General features: G+C 39.0%; 1 protein-coding gene across 1 annotated transcript in view; it reads right to left on the bottom strand.

Moving 5' to 3' along the window:
• Positions 1-18,177, bottom strand: part of LOC108707545 (formin-like protein 3) — a 69,086-nt gene that overhangs the window by 10,586 nt on the left and 40,323 nt on the right. The window contains 18 exon segments of the mRNA XM_041582482.1: positions 826-955; positions 1,133-1,213; positions 1,368-1,436; positions 2,358-2,592; positions 3,277-3,479; positions 4,071-4,195; positions 4,280-4,348; positions 4,770-4,834; positions 4,836-5,041; positions 6,027-6,128; positions 7,611-7,760; positions 7,900-8,010; positions 8,095-8,169; positions 8,330-8,423; positions 9,821-9,897; positions 10,552-10,663; positions 10,987-11,139; positions 12,076-12,159. Of these exon segments, the coding sequence (XP_041438416.1) occupies positions 826-955; positions 1,133-1,213; positions 1,368-1,436; positions 2,358-2,592; positions 3,277-3,479; positions 4,071-4,195; positions 4,280-4,348; positions 4,770-4,834; positions 4,836-5,041; positions 6,027-6,128; positions 7,611-7,760; positions 7,900-8,010; positions 8,095-8,169; positions 8,330-8,423; positions 9,821-9,897; positions 10,552-10,663; positions 10,987-11,139; positions 12,076-12,159 (2,141 nt within the window).

An 18,177-nucleotide genomic window follows, 5' to 3' on the forward strand; every position in this document is an offset into this window, starting at 1 on the left:
ATGATACTGTTATTCAAAGTTCTGAGTTTATATATTACTACAATTACTGTTATTTCATATCCCGTTGACTTTGGCACAAACTGACCTAAGCTCCACCTGCTGGGGGTATAGCTAGTAGGGGAGGAGTCAGTTGCCTTTTTTCTAGTTGTGTCCTGCCTCCTAGTGGTACAAGCTATACCCATTGTCCCTGTGTCCCCCAAGTGACTGAAGAGAAAGAGATTTATCGGTGAGTACACAAAATCTCTTTTACCAAAAGCAGCTTTTGCAGCTGTGATCCTATGTCGGTCATTAGCCACACCCCTTCACTGTAGCCACTTAGCTGGTAATTGCTATATATTGGTATCCCTGTCTAACTTGGATCTTAACACTTTAATAGTGACAACAAAGGTTACATTTTAATTCAGAACTATGAGGTGCACTTAATAAAAGTTACTTTCCTTTCCAATTCATTTTTCTTCTTTACACCAGATGCAAAATTCACATTTCCTACTCAAGCTGTTTAAAGTTTAATGGATTATTGTTCAGATAAATGGGTTCAAAATTATTTTTCTTTTTCTTGTCCTTATATGGCTACTGCCAGTAAGTCACATGGGTTGTCACTAATGAAAACTGCTTGGTTGCATTTGAAGTCACTTGCTTACATGCAAGTGCAATGTACAATCTGCTGAGCAGCCCTGTGTAGAAAACAATACTTTTTAGACATTAAATAAATAACCTCACTACTTGATATGTGCTGAGTATTGTCACATTAAACTCACTGTCACCAGTCTGATACAGGCACCTTAATGATCAGGTCTTCATAAAGAAGTTCAAAAAATGTCTCACCTGCTGCTGCTTTTTCCACAAAATGAAGTTCATTATAGAAAGTGGCCACTTCTGAATATTTCTCCTTGGCTATTATTGCAATATAATTAAGGAGTGTGAGCTTTCGGTCAGTTGATTTTGTGTCTTGGAGCTGTACAAGATACAGTACAATTCATTAAGTATTTTACAAATTCTGAATACTTTGCCCAGTAACACAGAAGCACCATATATGCAATATTCAATGAGCAAGTCTAGTTATAGTATCCACCAGGAAGCTAATATAATATGAAAAATATTAATTTCACAAATACTCAGTAGGATAACTTACCAGATCCAAGCTCTGCAGTTTGAAGCCATACACAGACCCTCTTTTGCTGCTGTTCATATAATTACCCAAAGCAAGTATAATCTGTGAAAAGGAATGCAAAATAGAATTCAACTTGGGTTACAAATTGTGCAAGTCTAGAGGATCCAGTCTTCACCATTTGACAAGTTATGTTTCCAACAAATTCATTGTGATCCTGTGATAAATTCAAGGTGCAATATTTTGATTTATCACTTACTTCAAGCATTTGCTTTAGCTTTGGGGACGACTTTATAGACACAGATGCCGCTATCACAGCATTAAGTTGCTAAAGGAAAGAAGAAAATCGGAGGTTATGGATCCAGTTACGTTTAACCACATCTATTCTGCACAAGAAACAGTATCATGCCAGAATTATCTGTGCTCTAGGACAATACAATAACCATTTAACAGCCGACTGAACTATACTATGCCCTTTTTATGCTATAACCACAGAAGTGAGAATAATGGTATATATTATGGCAGAAGTTGTTGCTCAGTTTATTTTCCGTCTACAGCGGGCCATTGGAGTAGACTTCCATTTAGTTGTATGATAACATGTTTAAAAGCTTTAGGCTAGTGCTAGTATAAACATAGGCCAAGAATCAGATGATCTGCTGGCCTCTGCCCGCTCCTGTGTCTGCATTCACAGGCACTACGTCACTCTGGGTGCAGACAGATGGAGCAGATTTCTGGTGTGAAAATGCATTCCAACATATTTCAACATCAATCTGCTGTGTGTGTCTGCACCCATTCAGGCTCTGATTTTGGGCATCGGCGCCCCTAGTCCACTGGGTGTCAGTGCAGTGAGCGTGCGCATGCGTCAGAGCACCGGGGATGATGCGTACATGAATGTGTCCCCGGTGCTCCTTGGATTGTGGCTAGGCTGCATGCCGCCCCTAAAATCATGCCCCCCTAGGCCCAGGCCTTTGTGGCCTCGCCACAAATCTGGGCCTGCACGCCGTTGCAGTGCCTGAAAATGCAGACACACGAGTGGGCAGAGGTCAGTGAATTGGTCAGTGAATTGGTGATTGTCAGCCTGCATTTATACACAGTCCAAGAATCAGCGCCATGTAGCAATAATAACAACAACAAAATAATGAAGATAAGGTGCTCAAGAAATAAGAAGACAATTGTGCAAAAAGGAAAATATAGATTTATCAAATTAGATACATTGAGAACAAAACAAGGTCTGTAGGTAGCATCATACCGGGGTAAGCAGCTGCAGGTTCTCGTTGAAGTTGCCTAAGAAGGTCATTATGGACATGCGCTGGGAGAGACGTTCCACTTTACTGAAGAGCATCATGAAACGGTCCTCATTAGACAAGTCCTCTAGAGGCTTACGCTCCCTCTCATACTGACGCAGCATCTTCACCTCTGCTTCTGTGGGTAGAAAACGCACCAGACACTCCACAAAGTCCACAGGGAGCGTTCGCAAGTCAAACCTGATGAAACAATACACAAAAAAATAATTATTTCATAAGGCACAACAGCAAAGAGAATATTGCATTTTCAGAATCCCTATTTGCTGGCATCAGTTTAGTGGATTTTTTTCTGCTACAACAATTTACCAATCAAGGTAATGGCAGTCTGATTAACAGACATGGGGTTATATATTAACAAGGGCAACATTAAACTAAAGCCACACACAATTTAACTGCACTGCGTTGCTGCGAGTTCCTGTAAATGTGTCCATCTAACTACGTGAATTAATTGTTGTCAAAAACATCTGTCAGTGCGGGTAAGTCGTTATCATATCATGTAGTCTGTGGTGATTTTAGTGTTCGGCAATGAATAGTTAGATGTTTTGTTGCCAACACTGATCCATTGTGCACCGCTCGATTTCCATCCCTGTCTTCCTTATAGGAGATAGCCAGGGAGGAGAAATCGAGCGCCGCATGATGGATCATCACCCTGTGCCTTTTCTGAAGAGGAGCGAAAGCGGAGTTTCAGTAAGTTATTTCTAAATAAAGACTTTTAAAGTTTAATATGTGTTGGTATTTTTTTCTCGTATGTATACTAATATATACTAACACTTTAAGGCAGGTGACAAAACTGCAACAACCTATGTGTCATTGTCCTTGTTCCTAAATGTATATGAAAAATATGTGAATAAAAACCAAGCCTACGTTTGGATGGCTTTGCAGATCTCCTCTGTGGTCCTTCCAGCTTTCCGTAGGGTGATAGCAAGGTTTTTGGCTCGGTTTGCTTCAAGAAGAGTCACTTTGCTGACAGATTTCTGTGATGTCTTGGTTTTGGAGCAGGTTACGTCTACTGCAGGTCCTTGTGCTTTTGTCTTAAAGAGGTCTTCAAACTTATCCATATCCAAATCCTACAGTACAGATAATAAAAAGGCAACCTTGAGCACTTATGGCAAAGCCTAAGCTTAAGTCAGACAACACTCTTTTGCCAGAAACTGCATTGGCTTGTCAGTGCTCACACAGGGTGAATTTTATCCCAAAACTGTACAGCTGCACTTTTCCAGGTTCAAATCTCTTTTGTGTACAGTTTCCATCAATGCTCACACAACATGGAGGGGATCAGGATGGATTGGCTTATTGATTTTCTATCTCTGTCATTTAGGCTTATGTCTCTTGTAACATACATAAAGGAACGCTCTATAATATATTTTTCTGTATAAAATATTTTCTTCCAGTAGCAGAAATTGATAATTTTAACTATTTTATTTAATAAATTCATATTACAAACTAATCTGCATAGACAATGACGAGAAATACCTACATGTTGGGAAGGAGACGTTAAATTTATGTTTAACGTCTCCTCATCAGTATTTTATGAGGGCTTGTGGTTACCTAATTCAGGAGGAATAAATCATTGAAAATCGTTTCAGAATGTATAAATTTCCATACCTTGATTATTTATTGGAAATATTTAAATAGCACATGTTACCAAGTCTTTTTACCTGCAATATCCGCTCATCATCAAGGTCGCTGAACACAGTTCCACTGATCTGATTGGGCTTCAGCGCCGTCCAGTTGAACACCGGAAGTCGGAACTTAGTTTTGATTGGTTTTTTAATTCGGATTGCTAAAAGGGAAAGCAAAATTTGGAAATAAGCTCTAGTCATTTTGCACCAGCAGCCTCAGACAAAAAAATAAACCTTACATTTACCTGATAAGCCGGTGGTAAGGATTACAGATGGTGAAGAGGATGGTAATGGTGGTGGAGGAGGGCACTTGCCTGAAATAAAGATATTAATACAATATTATTCATATTTAATCAAGTGTTGACAGACCTCAGGAAGATTTTTTGTAGGTATTCTTATGGTGCCAACTCGGCAGGGATTGGCCATACTAGATCCAAACATTTGTTTAATATCACACTAATGCACTGAACAGATTACAAGTGCTTGAATTTTAATAGATAAATTAAGATGTGCATTCAGGTGGCATTCTGTAAAAATCTTTTCCAGAGGATTTATTCATTTGGCCAAATCCACAAATGGCAGACTGAGTGTTTGTCTACATCCACACACTTATAGCACTGGAAGTTTCTTTACTACAGCAAAATTGGCTCAAAACGGGTTAATAACAATACTTAAAATGTCTTTGAAGAGCTTATTGTATAATGTAATTGTATAATACCCCACAGAGACTCTTACTTGGCATTGGAGGAGGTGGCGGTGGTGGTGGTGGAGGGGGTGGAGGTGGAGGGGGTGGTGGGGGGTGGCGCAGGAACAGAGGCAGGAGGTGGTAGAAGTTCAGCAGACAAATAAATTTCTCCACTGGGGGGAGCTGGAATTGCAAGTACAGTCCCAGCAGGCTGGGAAGCATTGGTCTGCTCCAGCTGACGGAGATGCTGAAATGCCTCTTCCTTCTCCTTGATAATTCTCCTTAGTGTGTGCATCTGATGATTTGCATTCTCATAAGTTTCCTGAAGGAGCAGAGAGACGTTAGGTCAATGTAAACCTTTTCGTTTTCATTCTGTCACAGTGCACTTACTTACACGTAACTTAAAATATGCAGAACGCTAAGGAAATTTATGAACAATGTGCTGCTTTCCTGTACAATACCTCCAAGGTGCTATATAGAAGCAATTCTTGTTCACATCAATGGTGCAAAAGTAAGGTATTCATGCACATACCCCTGGGTGCTTATTGGAGGCACTTGTGCACCTACCACTAATATGCCTTAGGATGTCAGACCAAGCACTTTCTCTGGTTGTGTTTCGCAAATAGCACCCAATACACATGCGTCTGTGAATGGCACCTGCTTATCACTGCATAGATGGGAAAAATTTCACTCAGAATTTGCACATGTTTGGACTGAAATACACCCCATGCACATAATGACAGACAGTTAGCATTCCTTTCACTGCCAACAGACATGGGGCAAGCTTTGGGCCTTATCAGTATTTTCTCCATCTGTTAAGGGGGAAATGCCTGATCTGACATAAGTAATAGGAAGACCGTATTCCTGCACATACCCTAAGGAAAGCACGGACCATCTGAAAACTCACATACGATTTGTAGTATGTATAATTGTTGAGTGTCAAGAATTGAAGAAATAATAGCATGAAAACCCCTGTTCAGTGCCGGATTTACATAACAGCTGCCCCTAGGTCCGCTGCCATTCATCGCCCCCAACCCGTCCCCTTCCTTTGTGTAAAATTTCAGCATTGGGTCCGGAGTACTGGGGATTGGTGCACAGGAATTCTTAAAATCTATTGCATCTTCTGTGAATACCCAGTGCTTCCGAACCAATGCGGGTGTGGTTGGGTGGCATGCCGCCCCCTTAAAATTCTGCTGCCCTAGGCCCAGGTCTTTGGGGCTTTCCACAAATCCGTGCCTGCCCCTGTTCCCAGCAGTAAATCATGAATGCGTGAAATCCAACATACTTTTCACCCCTGCTCCACTCACCTTGAGAACTGCCAGTTCCTTTTCCCTGTGTAGAAGTGTTTTTTCCAATTCTGCCACCCGCATTATGTTCTCATTTTCCAGGTCCAGTAACTTTTCAGTCATCTAATTGAGAAAGGTGACATTACTCTCATTAATGTGCCCATGAGATTTCTGACAACGATATCCATTGCACCAAGTACAGGAAACCCCTCTTGTTCACAGCGTGTTGGAAATTCACAAAGCAAATCAAAAGTAAAACTGATTCTGGGCTTCTCTTTTTCCCTAACTAAACCCTGTTAGAAATTTTAAAAAATCCCTTTCAAACATCCCAGAAAGGGGATTCCCAAAATTACATATATGTTATGTCATTTCCACATGCCTTACACACTACAGTTTTGCTAATCATAGTGAAAATGCCATTATACAGATTAATGCAAAATGGTTTATGTTCCACTCTTCAGAATATACCAAGTTCCTAAAACCAATGGATTAGAAAATAAGTATGAAAAGGCTGAACTGTCTACAGCCAATACTATATTCACTGAACTCTGCCAGTCACGCATGCCATATAATACTTTTTAATACTTCTACACAGTCAAATTAATGAAGATCTTTATTATATATGACACCCCTATAGTAACTACAGCAAGTCTGTAACTTTCTGGACAGGTCAGTAATGCCAGGCATAGAAAGGTGAAATGGAAGAATACTACACATAAAATTAGAAGCAAAACATTTCAGGAGACTGAATGTATTAAAGGGGTTGTCCACCTTTAAATTAGATTTTAGTATGATGTAGACAACTGGCAGCTGCTTCTTAATTATTATTATTTGTGATATTTGAGTTATTTAGCTTCTTATTCAGCAGCTCTCCAGTTTGCAATCGGTTTGCTAGGGTCCAAATGACCCTAGCAACTATGCACTACTTTGAATAAGAAACTGGAATATGAATAGGAGAGTGTCTCTATAGATAGACACTAATAAAAAGTAACAATAACAAAGAATTTGCAGCCTTATAGAGCTTATATTTTTTAGAGGGGGTCAGTGACCCTCCCCCCATCTGAAAGCTGGAAAGAGTCAGAAGGCAAATTATAAAAATAGCTTAAAACGAGTAATGATACATCCTTCAGTTACCCAATACAAAATTTTCCCATAGGCTTTTATTTCTCCAGTGTACAGCAGTGACCCTGAGATGTGTGAGGCACCAGAGTACAAAGGTTTCATTCTGCAACATGTGTACTTGAGCTAGGAACTGTAGGTAATTTCCTTTCGGGCAAAACACTGTATATAAAGCTGCTTGTCTAAATATTTGAAATGAAACCCAGGGAAAAGAGAAAGTCCCTTTTAGTGTTTAGTACACTATTTTTATACCCAGGATAAGAATAGAGCTTCACAGTTAAATAGAAGAGCAGATAAAGGGCAGTAAAAGTTTTGATGCCATACGAGATGAAGTTCATACTTGATGTGATATGTAAAAGTACAATGTGAAATTCACATTTCAATGTCTCGCATGAAGTATATGGTCATGTGACTAAACTTCAAGAGAGAATAGTTACTCTGGATGACAAATTGCAGACTAAACATATTTAAAGACAGAAAACTCACATGGGACAATTGTTCCTCCAATTCCTCCACCTTCTCAAGTGCAACGTTCTTGGTCTCAGCATCTTCTAGCAAGCCACCGACATCAAACACATTGTCCAGATAAGCCTGGATCTGCACCAGCAGCTTCTCGCTTTCCGTGTGCTTAGCCTTCTACAAGGAACAACAACATCACACAGTAATGGATTAACACAGGACTTAATCAAGCAACTGTTGTTGGAAGCCATAGGACATTAACTTTGCATTTGTGTTTTGTTGACTTCTTTATATCTACCAACCTCCTTATATTTACCTCCAAAAAATCTTCAAGGCCCAACTTTGTAAACTCAAACTGCAGATGGACACGAAAATTCATATCCTCCACTGAGTGAACAACGATGTTAATAAACTGCATGCAAGCAACCTACAGGGGAAAGAAGTCAGGTTATTTTCTATAGTGGGATGTGAAAACAAAACAATTTCCACATTTTTCAGATGCTTTTCTTACCATGAAGTCAATATTGCTGTCTTCATTTCTGAAATACTCCATGAGTTTCTCAAAACGATGCGTTTCCTTGCAGACCTAAAATTACCAGAATGGGAAACAGTACCAGTCCACTTAATGTCTTAATTTTTCTAAACAAAGCATTTATTGACAGTTTAAAGGGGTTCTTTTAATATTGAGTGATCATGGGAAATACTGAGGAAACTGGGGAAAAATATATATATATATATATATTTACCTCTTTGAAGTTGTCAAAAGCCGATAAAATGATTTCATGGCCTCCTCGGACCAAGCACACAGCAGCCAAGAGTTCCAGTACTAAAGCTTTGGTTCTAGGGTAAGAAAACAAGTTTAACACAAGAAACAGGCATGAACAATGGTGTTTGTACATTTATTCTTGCAAGGTTTTCCTTTTTGCCTCACTGTACTGCAATAGAAAGCCACACTAGCAAAGGTCAGGTACAGCCTGTGGATATAGTTCTCTTTAAACTTCTAAGATTCAACCAATAGAATTTGGCTGATGAACCCACAGGCTTGTAATATGGTCTAAAAACATTAGGTTGCCAATCCCATGGAGAAATGTTCACTCCATATACTGACATAATGTTGTTCCATTCAGAGAATTTCGCATGAACAAGCATGAATATGTTTCTTCCTATAGTTCATTATTTGTTTGGATGGTGCATGCAGTGCTAAAAGATGCACACAGCTTATATGGGTGCACTGCTATAGTGGCAAATGGATTCAAGAAATCACAAGGAGCAATATCCAACCACAAATTTGCTTTTCTATTTGCATTTATGAATACATTTAATTTATAAAGGATCTTTCCCTTTCAAATGTACAAATGTAGGGTATATATTTTATTTCGCCCACCCAGTCCCCCTTTTTTAATAGATCTTAAAAAGCTGTGTTAATAGTTGAACCTCCTTTCACATATACATGAGAGCACAGGTATCACAGGTAAAAAGCCAACTGGGTAGGTTTTCCTTAATTTTTTACAGGTTTTTGGTCAGATAAATCCCCGTCTGGCTATGCTCCCAGCTGTTTAAACAATTTGTATTATTTCATAGTGCATTTGCCCATTATATACGTAATAATGAAGATATATAATAAACATCTCCAGATTCACTGGACTTTTTGATGGATGTGTGTCTTTTTCCAGTCTCAACTACCATGTAGCTATGTAAAATGAATGTAGATTATTAGGGATGCACTGAACTTTTTCTTGTTGAAGATGTAACTACCAGGAGTAATTTACAGTAAAACTAAATTTCTGTTTAGTCTGTACAGGCAATATTGTTCCACAAGGGCAAACCCACAGTGCAAATCCATGCTGGTTTACAGATGAATCGATACATGGACCATTTACTCTAATCCCCTTTCCTTCTGATTGCTTATCTTGCTTCCCATTAGGAACACCTTGAAAGCTTGCCCACTTCTGGAGAAAAAGGATTAAAGGTCACTTCTAGGAATTAAGGGCAGGGATGTCAAACTCCCAGCTCATGGCTACCTGTAACTTGAAAACCCCTTTATCTGGAGGGTACTGAAAGGCCCATAAGCCCAGTTGTTAGACAATTTAAACATTACCATTCGCTAAACTCTGTCTATGAACACATTTGCCATTTTTTAAAATTGTCAGCATGTCATAATAAAACTGCAGTTCAATAGCAGGCGTGCACAGGAAGGAACTGCAGTAGGGTTTATGGACGTACAGAAGGAGTTTTACCTTGGATTCTTGTTGTTTAAACTGAGAGCAATTTCATTCACGGCATGAGGATGGGACATTACTAAGTTGAAGCCATACTGAAAAAAATATAAATAAATATATTAAAAAAACACAGAGAGAGTACTGTTCAACATAAGCAAAAAAAAGTCTCTTAAAAATAATATGCTGCCTAATGTTTTGCAATGAAAATTAAATGTGTAAACAAGATAGTATTTGTTGTATTTATCAATGCACACTGAGAATTGTTTGCTTCAAAACTTACACTACCCGCCTAAACACTGCTCAGTCACCACAAGAAGAGGTGGGGGATTTTGTCTGTATATTCATGTGCACTAATTAGTTGCTTTTACATGCATTCAAGGTGCACTGTATGTACAAACAGCTGATACACATGTCCTATTCTCTATTATCTATTCTTAATAAGGGGATGATCACTAGGTGCTCAGTTAAAGTAAAAACAACAGCTTTTGGATGGAGTGGAAATTTGCAGTATATTGAATGCACAAAAAAACACAATCCTCCTTAGCTATTAAGCATTAAATGAAGTGGAGCATGTGATTACACAACGTTTATTGCTATGCAAGGGAGAGTAGAACTAATTCACTAATAATATAAGGACAGAATGAATTTGCTTAATGGAACCTAGACTGCATTTATTTGAAATGAGCTCAGATTCAAGTGACCAACAGCATAGTCAATGTGCTGCACTGCTGCTCAGCATGTGCCCTTACCTGATAGTTCATGATAGCCCTGAGGCACATGATGCACACATGGACATCATCTTTTTGGCTGACCAGCCTTGAGTTCTTCAGAGCCTTTTTGCCAGGTAAAGTGTTGTAACTGCTATTTGGAGACAAAAAGGGAACAGAACAAAAATTGTATCCCCTTGTGTGGCTGAAACCTCTGATAAACATAAACCATCCTAACTCTTTCAGAATACAACATGCAAAGTAAAAGTCATAGAAGAACCTCACTTTCCAGGATTATCAGCCTAAAAAAATATTTCAGTGTATTTTGTTCTTGGACCATGACCATATTGCACATCCATGTACCTTGCTTCTTATAGTGCTTATATGGAGAGAGGAGAAATAGAAGGACTTCAACACTACATCATGGCATAGGCTAGCTGCAGGGGACTAGCAAGGAGCTGGCACACAAATACATACCGGAGCACAGACTGGCGGGCAGAGCGAGCGAGGCCGTTGGCGAAAGGGGTAGGCAGGGAGTTGGGATGCTGCAGATCCTCGATGGATCTGCTCCATGGTTTGGACTTTTCTACCAAGCAATCCTCCCCATTTTCCAGGCCCTCAAAATCAAACCTATATTAGAGGGATACACAAAAAGCTTCAGCGGCAGGGGGAGAGAGGTAGGGTCGGATAAAGCAATGGAACAAAGCAGTAGAGGAACTATATCCAGCCTGGCAATGCAAAAGAGCAGAGCAGTAAGGAACCAAGAACAGAGGGTCTTGCACACTCCACTAAACATGGCAGCCAGCACAAGATAGAAAATGTTATACAACACATGCTCTTTACTTCAGGAAGGAGAAACATAGGAATACAGAGCAGAGGATAATCACATACAGAGTCTGCTAACAGCCCTGTTCAGTGCAAATTCTAAATCATTTAGATTTATGACATTCAATAAAGAGCTGTGAAAAGCACCCTCCCTATTTTTGGTGTTAAGTGCTTTCTAGAAATCCCTTGTCTGCTCCTAAGTTCACACAAAGTAAACTCAGCTACACAATGAGTTGCAAGGAGAAACAGTGTTTAAGTAGCCCATATACAGGCAGTCCCTCAGTTACGTACGAGATAGGGTCTGTAGGTTTGTTCTTAAGTTGAATTTGTATGTAAGTTGAAACATATACATTTACTTATTAAATGCCACTTAGACAGATGTTTGTCTTAACATAGTATTTATTTTTACCTTTCTGTGCTCAGCAGTAGACAACACACACCATAGAGGATTGGGGCAGGTGGTTTATTATAGCTAAATGCTAATAAAAGTCAAGCAAACCATAGTATGTTACTGTAACAGCCCCCGTCTGTAAGTGTGAGTTGTATGTAAGTTGGGAGTATGTAACTCAAGGACTCCCTGAATACATAAAATGGTAAAGTAGGCCAGAAACAATTTTGTTGGTATGCTTTTGCACTTATAAATCATTTTTCCCTTTTAAATAATTAAGACAGGTAATTTATAACCAGGTGGGAAAACCTCCAAAAGAATTCCCCAAATAAAGAACACAGGACAAGTCTTACATGACTGCGCACTGTGCAAAAGAGAGATACTCCACCAGCACGTCCAGGCCTTTGTTGTCATGGTTCAGAAACTCCCGGACCCACCTACAAACAAGTAAATGGATTAGTAGGGTGTACAGGTACAAATGGTAACATTCCCTTTAACAACCAAGTTTCATAGAATAACATAGCAGACAATATCTTCTCTCACCCAGTAGCTAAAAACAGTGGAAAAATTGAGAATTGAGAAATTAAGATTCCCACAGACATTTGTTTTATGCATATCTGATCTGATGGACCTCCTAGTGTTTTTGATGGTGAAAGGTTGGGAATTGCAGCTAACCATACCCAGTTTAGAAGAACTGTATCAGTAGTAAAGGCACGTAAATATATTATAAATTATACAGGGCTGAGCAATGTAATTGATCAAATTCAACAAACTGCTTAACCCAAAAGGTGGTTGCAATGAAAAAATTAAGTGTATTTTAAAGGGATACTGTCATGGGAAATAGTGCTGCTCCAACAGAATTCTGCACTGAAATCCAATTCTCAAAAGAGCAAACAGATTTTTTTATATTCAATTGTGAAATCTGACATGGGGCTAGACATATTGTCAGTTTCCCAGCTACCCCCAGTCATGTGACATGTGCCTGGACTTTAGGATGGAACTACTTTCTGGCAGGCTGTTATCTCTCCTACTCAATGTAACTGAATCAGTCTCAGTGGGACTTGGCTTTTACTGTGTGCTGTTCTTAGATCTACCAGGGAGCTGTTATCTTGTGTTAGGGAGCTGTTATCTGGTTACCTTCCCATTGTTCTTTTGTTAGGCTACTGGGGCGGGGGAGGAAGGGGGGTGATATCACTCCAACTTGCAGTACAACACTAAAGAGTGACTGAAGTTTATTAGAGCACAAGTCACATGACTGGGGCAGCTGGAAAAATTACAATATGTCTAGCCCCGTGTCTGATTTCAAAATTGAATATAAAAAAATCTGTTTGCTCTTTTGAGAAATGTATTTCAGTGCAGAATTCTGCTGGAGCAGCACTATTAACTGATGCATTTTGGGAAAAAAAAACATGTTTTCCCATGACAGTGTCCCTTTAACAAATGCCTATAAGTTAAAGAATATAACAAAATTAAAAAACTGTATTCAAATATTTGAAAATACTGAATATGTGTGTGCAACAAAAATGCAGCTATAAGACATCAAAAATACTGGATATGTGTGTGCAACAAAAATGCAGCTATAAGACATCAAAAATACTGGATATGTGTGTGCAACAAAAATGCAGCTATAAGTCATCAAGTATTCCAGGCAGCAATGTCCATAGAAGCAAAGTGCTATAGTGAAGGTCCAGGGAAACAACATCTTTAAAAAGCCCCATTCATGCTTCTAGAATTCATTATTGTAAGGGGAACCTTACTGGTGGGTGGGAAGCCAATGCTAAAGGTTAGACCCATGCCATTAAAGAATAACTGGTCTTTTGACATTGGATCAGGGTTGTCCATTTCACAGTTCTCAAACTATTATGAGTTAAAAAGGCCATTCCACCCCTGCTGTGACCAATTCATAGCCGCCTGTTATGCTGCAGATTTGAAAGAGAATACAACTTCAGAATCAGTGTCTGTTTCAAAGACAGTGAAGCTCATTTATCAACACTGGGCAAATTTGCCCATGGACAGTTAGCTATAGCAACCAATCAGTGATTAGCTTTTTAAAGCCAGTTGCAAGTAGAACAATGAATGCAGAAATCTGATTTGGTTACTGCCCATGGGCATATTTGTCCAGTGTTGATAAATGACCCTCAATGTCTTATGCCATTTTTGTCTCTACAATGTATATAGAAATACAGTGAAATCCCAACTTTAAGTGCCCTGATTTTAAGTTTTACCACATTTTACATTTTTTTATTTGTGGTCCCACCAATTTATAATGGATTTCAATGGGTGTGTATCCCTGATTTTAAAGTAAAGTTTTCCTGTATTTTCCATCAAAATGTTGTCCTGATGGACTAAAAACTGCTTTTTGAATGTTTTAACTGGTGAAATAGAGGTTTAAAATACTAACCAGATGTATATTTTGCCATGGTTCTGCCCGTAAATGGTCAATTCCAATTAATCTGCCCCTTATACAGTCCTGCACCAAACACTTATTGCTTTAGGTTATGTATGTGACTGACAGAGAGGCCTTGCACATGCCCCCCATAGTGTAATAACCCTTGTTATTAACAGTAAATATTGTATCTCAAAGTAAAACGGACTCCTGTGCTTTTAAACTTGAAGTAAAAATGACTTTAACACATTTCCCTGATTTTCTCTGAAGGGGGTTCTACTGTACCTATATTATAAGTGCATTGCCTTATTGCTTGACCCAGTTTGCAAACAGCAGCAGTCTGTTAAATATTCTTGCAACTACTGGATACATTTTCCAACCTTGGTGGGGTCAGAAAGCTGCATGATGCTTACAGCTTTGATGCTAGGCTGGGATTAGCAAGAAGTTCATAAGGCTGCAGTCCCAGTATTATTGTATTGCCAGCCTGTTGCACTGCCTCTGAGTCTGACATGAAGGCTGTACAAACATGCAGCCTTTGGACCAGAAGGAAGGCCACTGTCTTTAACCTACACTTTAAAAAAAAAAGCTGAAGAATCATAAAGAGGGGCAGATTAATACATGAAATACCCAACAACAATAGGCATGGTATTAAAATATATCAAAATATAGCTAAGAGATATTCCATGCAATCAATAACAATTACTATTTATTCCCATCCCCTCCTCCATTCCCATATTGGCTCTGCATAAGCTGCTCTCTCCATATACTATGATCAAGGCTGTGTGATGATTCCTCCTGGGAAGCTATGGGAACCACCTATTTAGCTATGCTATTTACAGTGAAACCTCGATTTTAAGTTTTACCTCATTTTACATTTTTTATTTGTGGTCCCGTCAATTTATAATGCATTTCAATGGGTGCATTTCCTTGATTTTAAGTAATGTTTTCCTGGATTTTACATGTTGTCCTGATGTATATAAAAACTGCTTTTTTTTCTCTATGAATGTTATTATTTGTGAAATAGAGGTACTAACCAGATGTATATTTTGCCTTGGTTCTGCCTGTAAATGGTCAATTCCAATTAGTCGGCCCCTTCTACAGTCCTGCACCAGTCACTTATTGCTTTAGGTTGTGTATGTGACTGACAGAGAGACCTTTAAAACGTTACTTTAACACATTTCCCTGATTTTAAATAATTTTTTCTTGGTCCCCTGGAAAAATGTAAAATGGGGGTTCTACTGTATATTAAATGTGTATGGCTGCCATACAGGTAAGGGATGTTTGGTATCCTTCAAAACATATAAAAAATGATCTTCCAGCCTTACAGAACATTTGCAGAAGAATATCAGCCATAATAATGTTCTGCCTGAGGCCTACAAGGCTTCTATACACTCCACATTACCAGTAATTATATTGACAACAAACTGTAGGCCACATAATTTCCTGAGCACAGAAATAAAGAATCATTACAGACAGAAAAAAAAAACGAGAAACTTTCTGCATGGGCTTCTGGTTTTCCTGTGGGGTTAGAGAGGAAACAAGCAATAAGAGACAAAAAGGTTCCTATATTAAATATCACATTATGTACACATGCACACAGGATTCTTAATGTTTCCACTACCTGACATCATATCATGTGTCACAGAAATATAAATGTGAGCTGAAATGCAATTAGAAAAATATTAAACAAGACGTTTGGCCACAGCCAGCAAAAACTCATTTCCTACAGCTATTAAATTATTTATGATCTATATCTGTAATTGTAAGGAAAAAACCCTGGAGCGCTTGTAATGTACCATTACCATCCCTTTAATTAATAGATAAATACAAGCATAACTGCCAAGGGAAAATGCCAGAGCAAGGTATATCATTGTGTCTGTAGCGTCATTGTTAATGCCAAATCAGTGCGACACTCGGTGGCATAACTATGACTAACTATGGGGCCCCTGCCAAAAGAACTTCAGTGGGACCTGGCATGTACCATCAGCCACTGCGCATGTCAAACAACCTCCTCGACTCCTGTCTGCCACTCATCTGCCCATTGCTTAATGGCGGCAAATTTTTCTTCACTTCTGACTCGCATACAGCAGACCCTGTGGCACAGGCCCCTCTGTCCACAGCGGCTGCGAGGGTCTTTTGTATGGTAGAACGCCACTTTAAAGAGATAAATAGTTAGCATAAACACTCCTGTTTGTTAAAGACTCACCGAGTAGAGGAATGGCCCAAGTGCTCCAGGCCCAGGCTCTCAGCTCAAAGGAGTGGACATAAACCGTATAGCAACAAAAAATAAAGGGTGTAGGGCACACTGAAGGCCAAGCAAAGTCAGACCAAAAAGTTAAAAGGAAAAAAAAACCTTTATTGAACAATCATCTCAAGCCTTACGAGTTCCGTGAGGCTTGACACGCAGCAAATATTGTACGAAAATTTTTACTTACAATATTATCGGAATGTCTATGGCCACCTTAATAGACCGTATGGACTGAGAGAATCTGCTGAGTGAGGCACATTTAACAGAAGCTAAAGTAATGAAAACTACTCGGCTTGTTTATGTGTTTAGTTAGAACCGTGGTTAAGAGAGAGACAAAAATCACACTGGGACAATTGCAGATAAAAAAAGAGATATTGTGGTTGCGATGAATTGCTGCATTTATTTCAACCTAGCAATATAATTCTGTAAATGGATCCCACAGAGAAGTGGTAAATTCATAGGGGCAAATTTACTAAAGGGCAACGTGGCTTTGCAGGGACATTGCCAATTGAGAGCTCCAAAACCCTATACAACGTAATAGAGTTGTGGCATATTCTTCTGGTGAATGGTGGCTATTTGCCCATTAATAGATGTTTGCCCTGCTTGATTGGGATGTTGTGAAGCCACGTTTACACATCATTGTTATGCTCAACAAACCTTGCAGTGACTCCTTATTAAGCCATGTGGTTTGAGTTATTCCACTGCCATCAGTATAGCCAAAGCTTCATTAGTAATGAGGTGAACACTCATCATGGCTTTATATTTAAATGCACATACCTTGTTGAAACCAGATCCAATAAATGACCCCTGGATCCTAATAGTGCCAAAGCTCATTTACCATCAGAAACATGTCGTTGATTTTGTTGGCTTCATTTGGTCTGGACTGTCTATGAGGGAAATTTACTAAAGGGTGAATTTTGGCCTCGGAAGGCTCTGCCACACTTTGCGCAACTTAGTGCAGTTAATTTTCCATGCTTATTGATCAAAATGCAAAGAACGCTGACGAAGTTTCGCCAGTGAAAATTTGTTAGCAGGAGCATTTCAAAGTATATCTATATATATATACATCTATATATATCTATATATATATATATATATATATATATATATATATATATATATATATATATATATATATATATATACATATACAGTTACAAATTTTAAACATAATCCCACTTTAAAGTATATATATATATATATATAGATATATATATAAAAAAAAAAGCAGTTGTATTTTTTATAACTTTTCTGCATACAGGATATGATGTCACTAACATAAGATTGTTGAGGATGTAGCTTCATACTATCAGTTCGCCAGGATTAACCTGGCGAAGCAGACTCTGGAGAGAAGGGTGATATAGTGGAAAATTCGCATTTTGGTGAATTTGCAGAGTAACGATCGTTCGCCTGAGTGAAAATTTGCCTGCCGAAAGGAAACGAAACGTCTGTTCAGCTTTTGATAATTATTGGAATATGTGCCAGTGCTTATAGGGGCTGCCTGGGTGGTTTGTGGAGCTCTAGCACCCTATTAAGACACTCTTCCATTATTTTGTTAGTGGCCTGTTTAAACACACATCCTGCTTCATTGGAGTATTTGTCTAAAAGTGGTCATACATGGACAGGTCCGCTAATTTGGAGAGGTCGTCAAATGAGAGGATCACCTTGAGTGGGCACTATTGGGCTGATTCCATCATGGGCCCTAGGGCCCAATTATTGGATCACTATGCCAGGAATGCAGGCAATCGCTGCAAGGACAGCATCAACAAACCAATGCGGTACTCAATCCGACAGGATTTTTAAAACTGCCCGATCGACATC

The sequence above is a fragment of the Xenopus laevis genome, chromosome 2L (assembly GCF_017654675.1).
Source record: "Xenopus laevis strain J_2021 chromosome 2L, Xenopus_laevis_v10.1, whole genome shotgun sequence".
In the NCBI taxonomy this organism is placed as follows: domain Eukaryota; kingdom Metazoa; phylum Chordata; class Amphibia; order Anura; family Pipidae; genus Xenopus; species Xenopus laevis.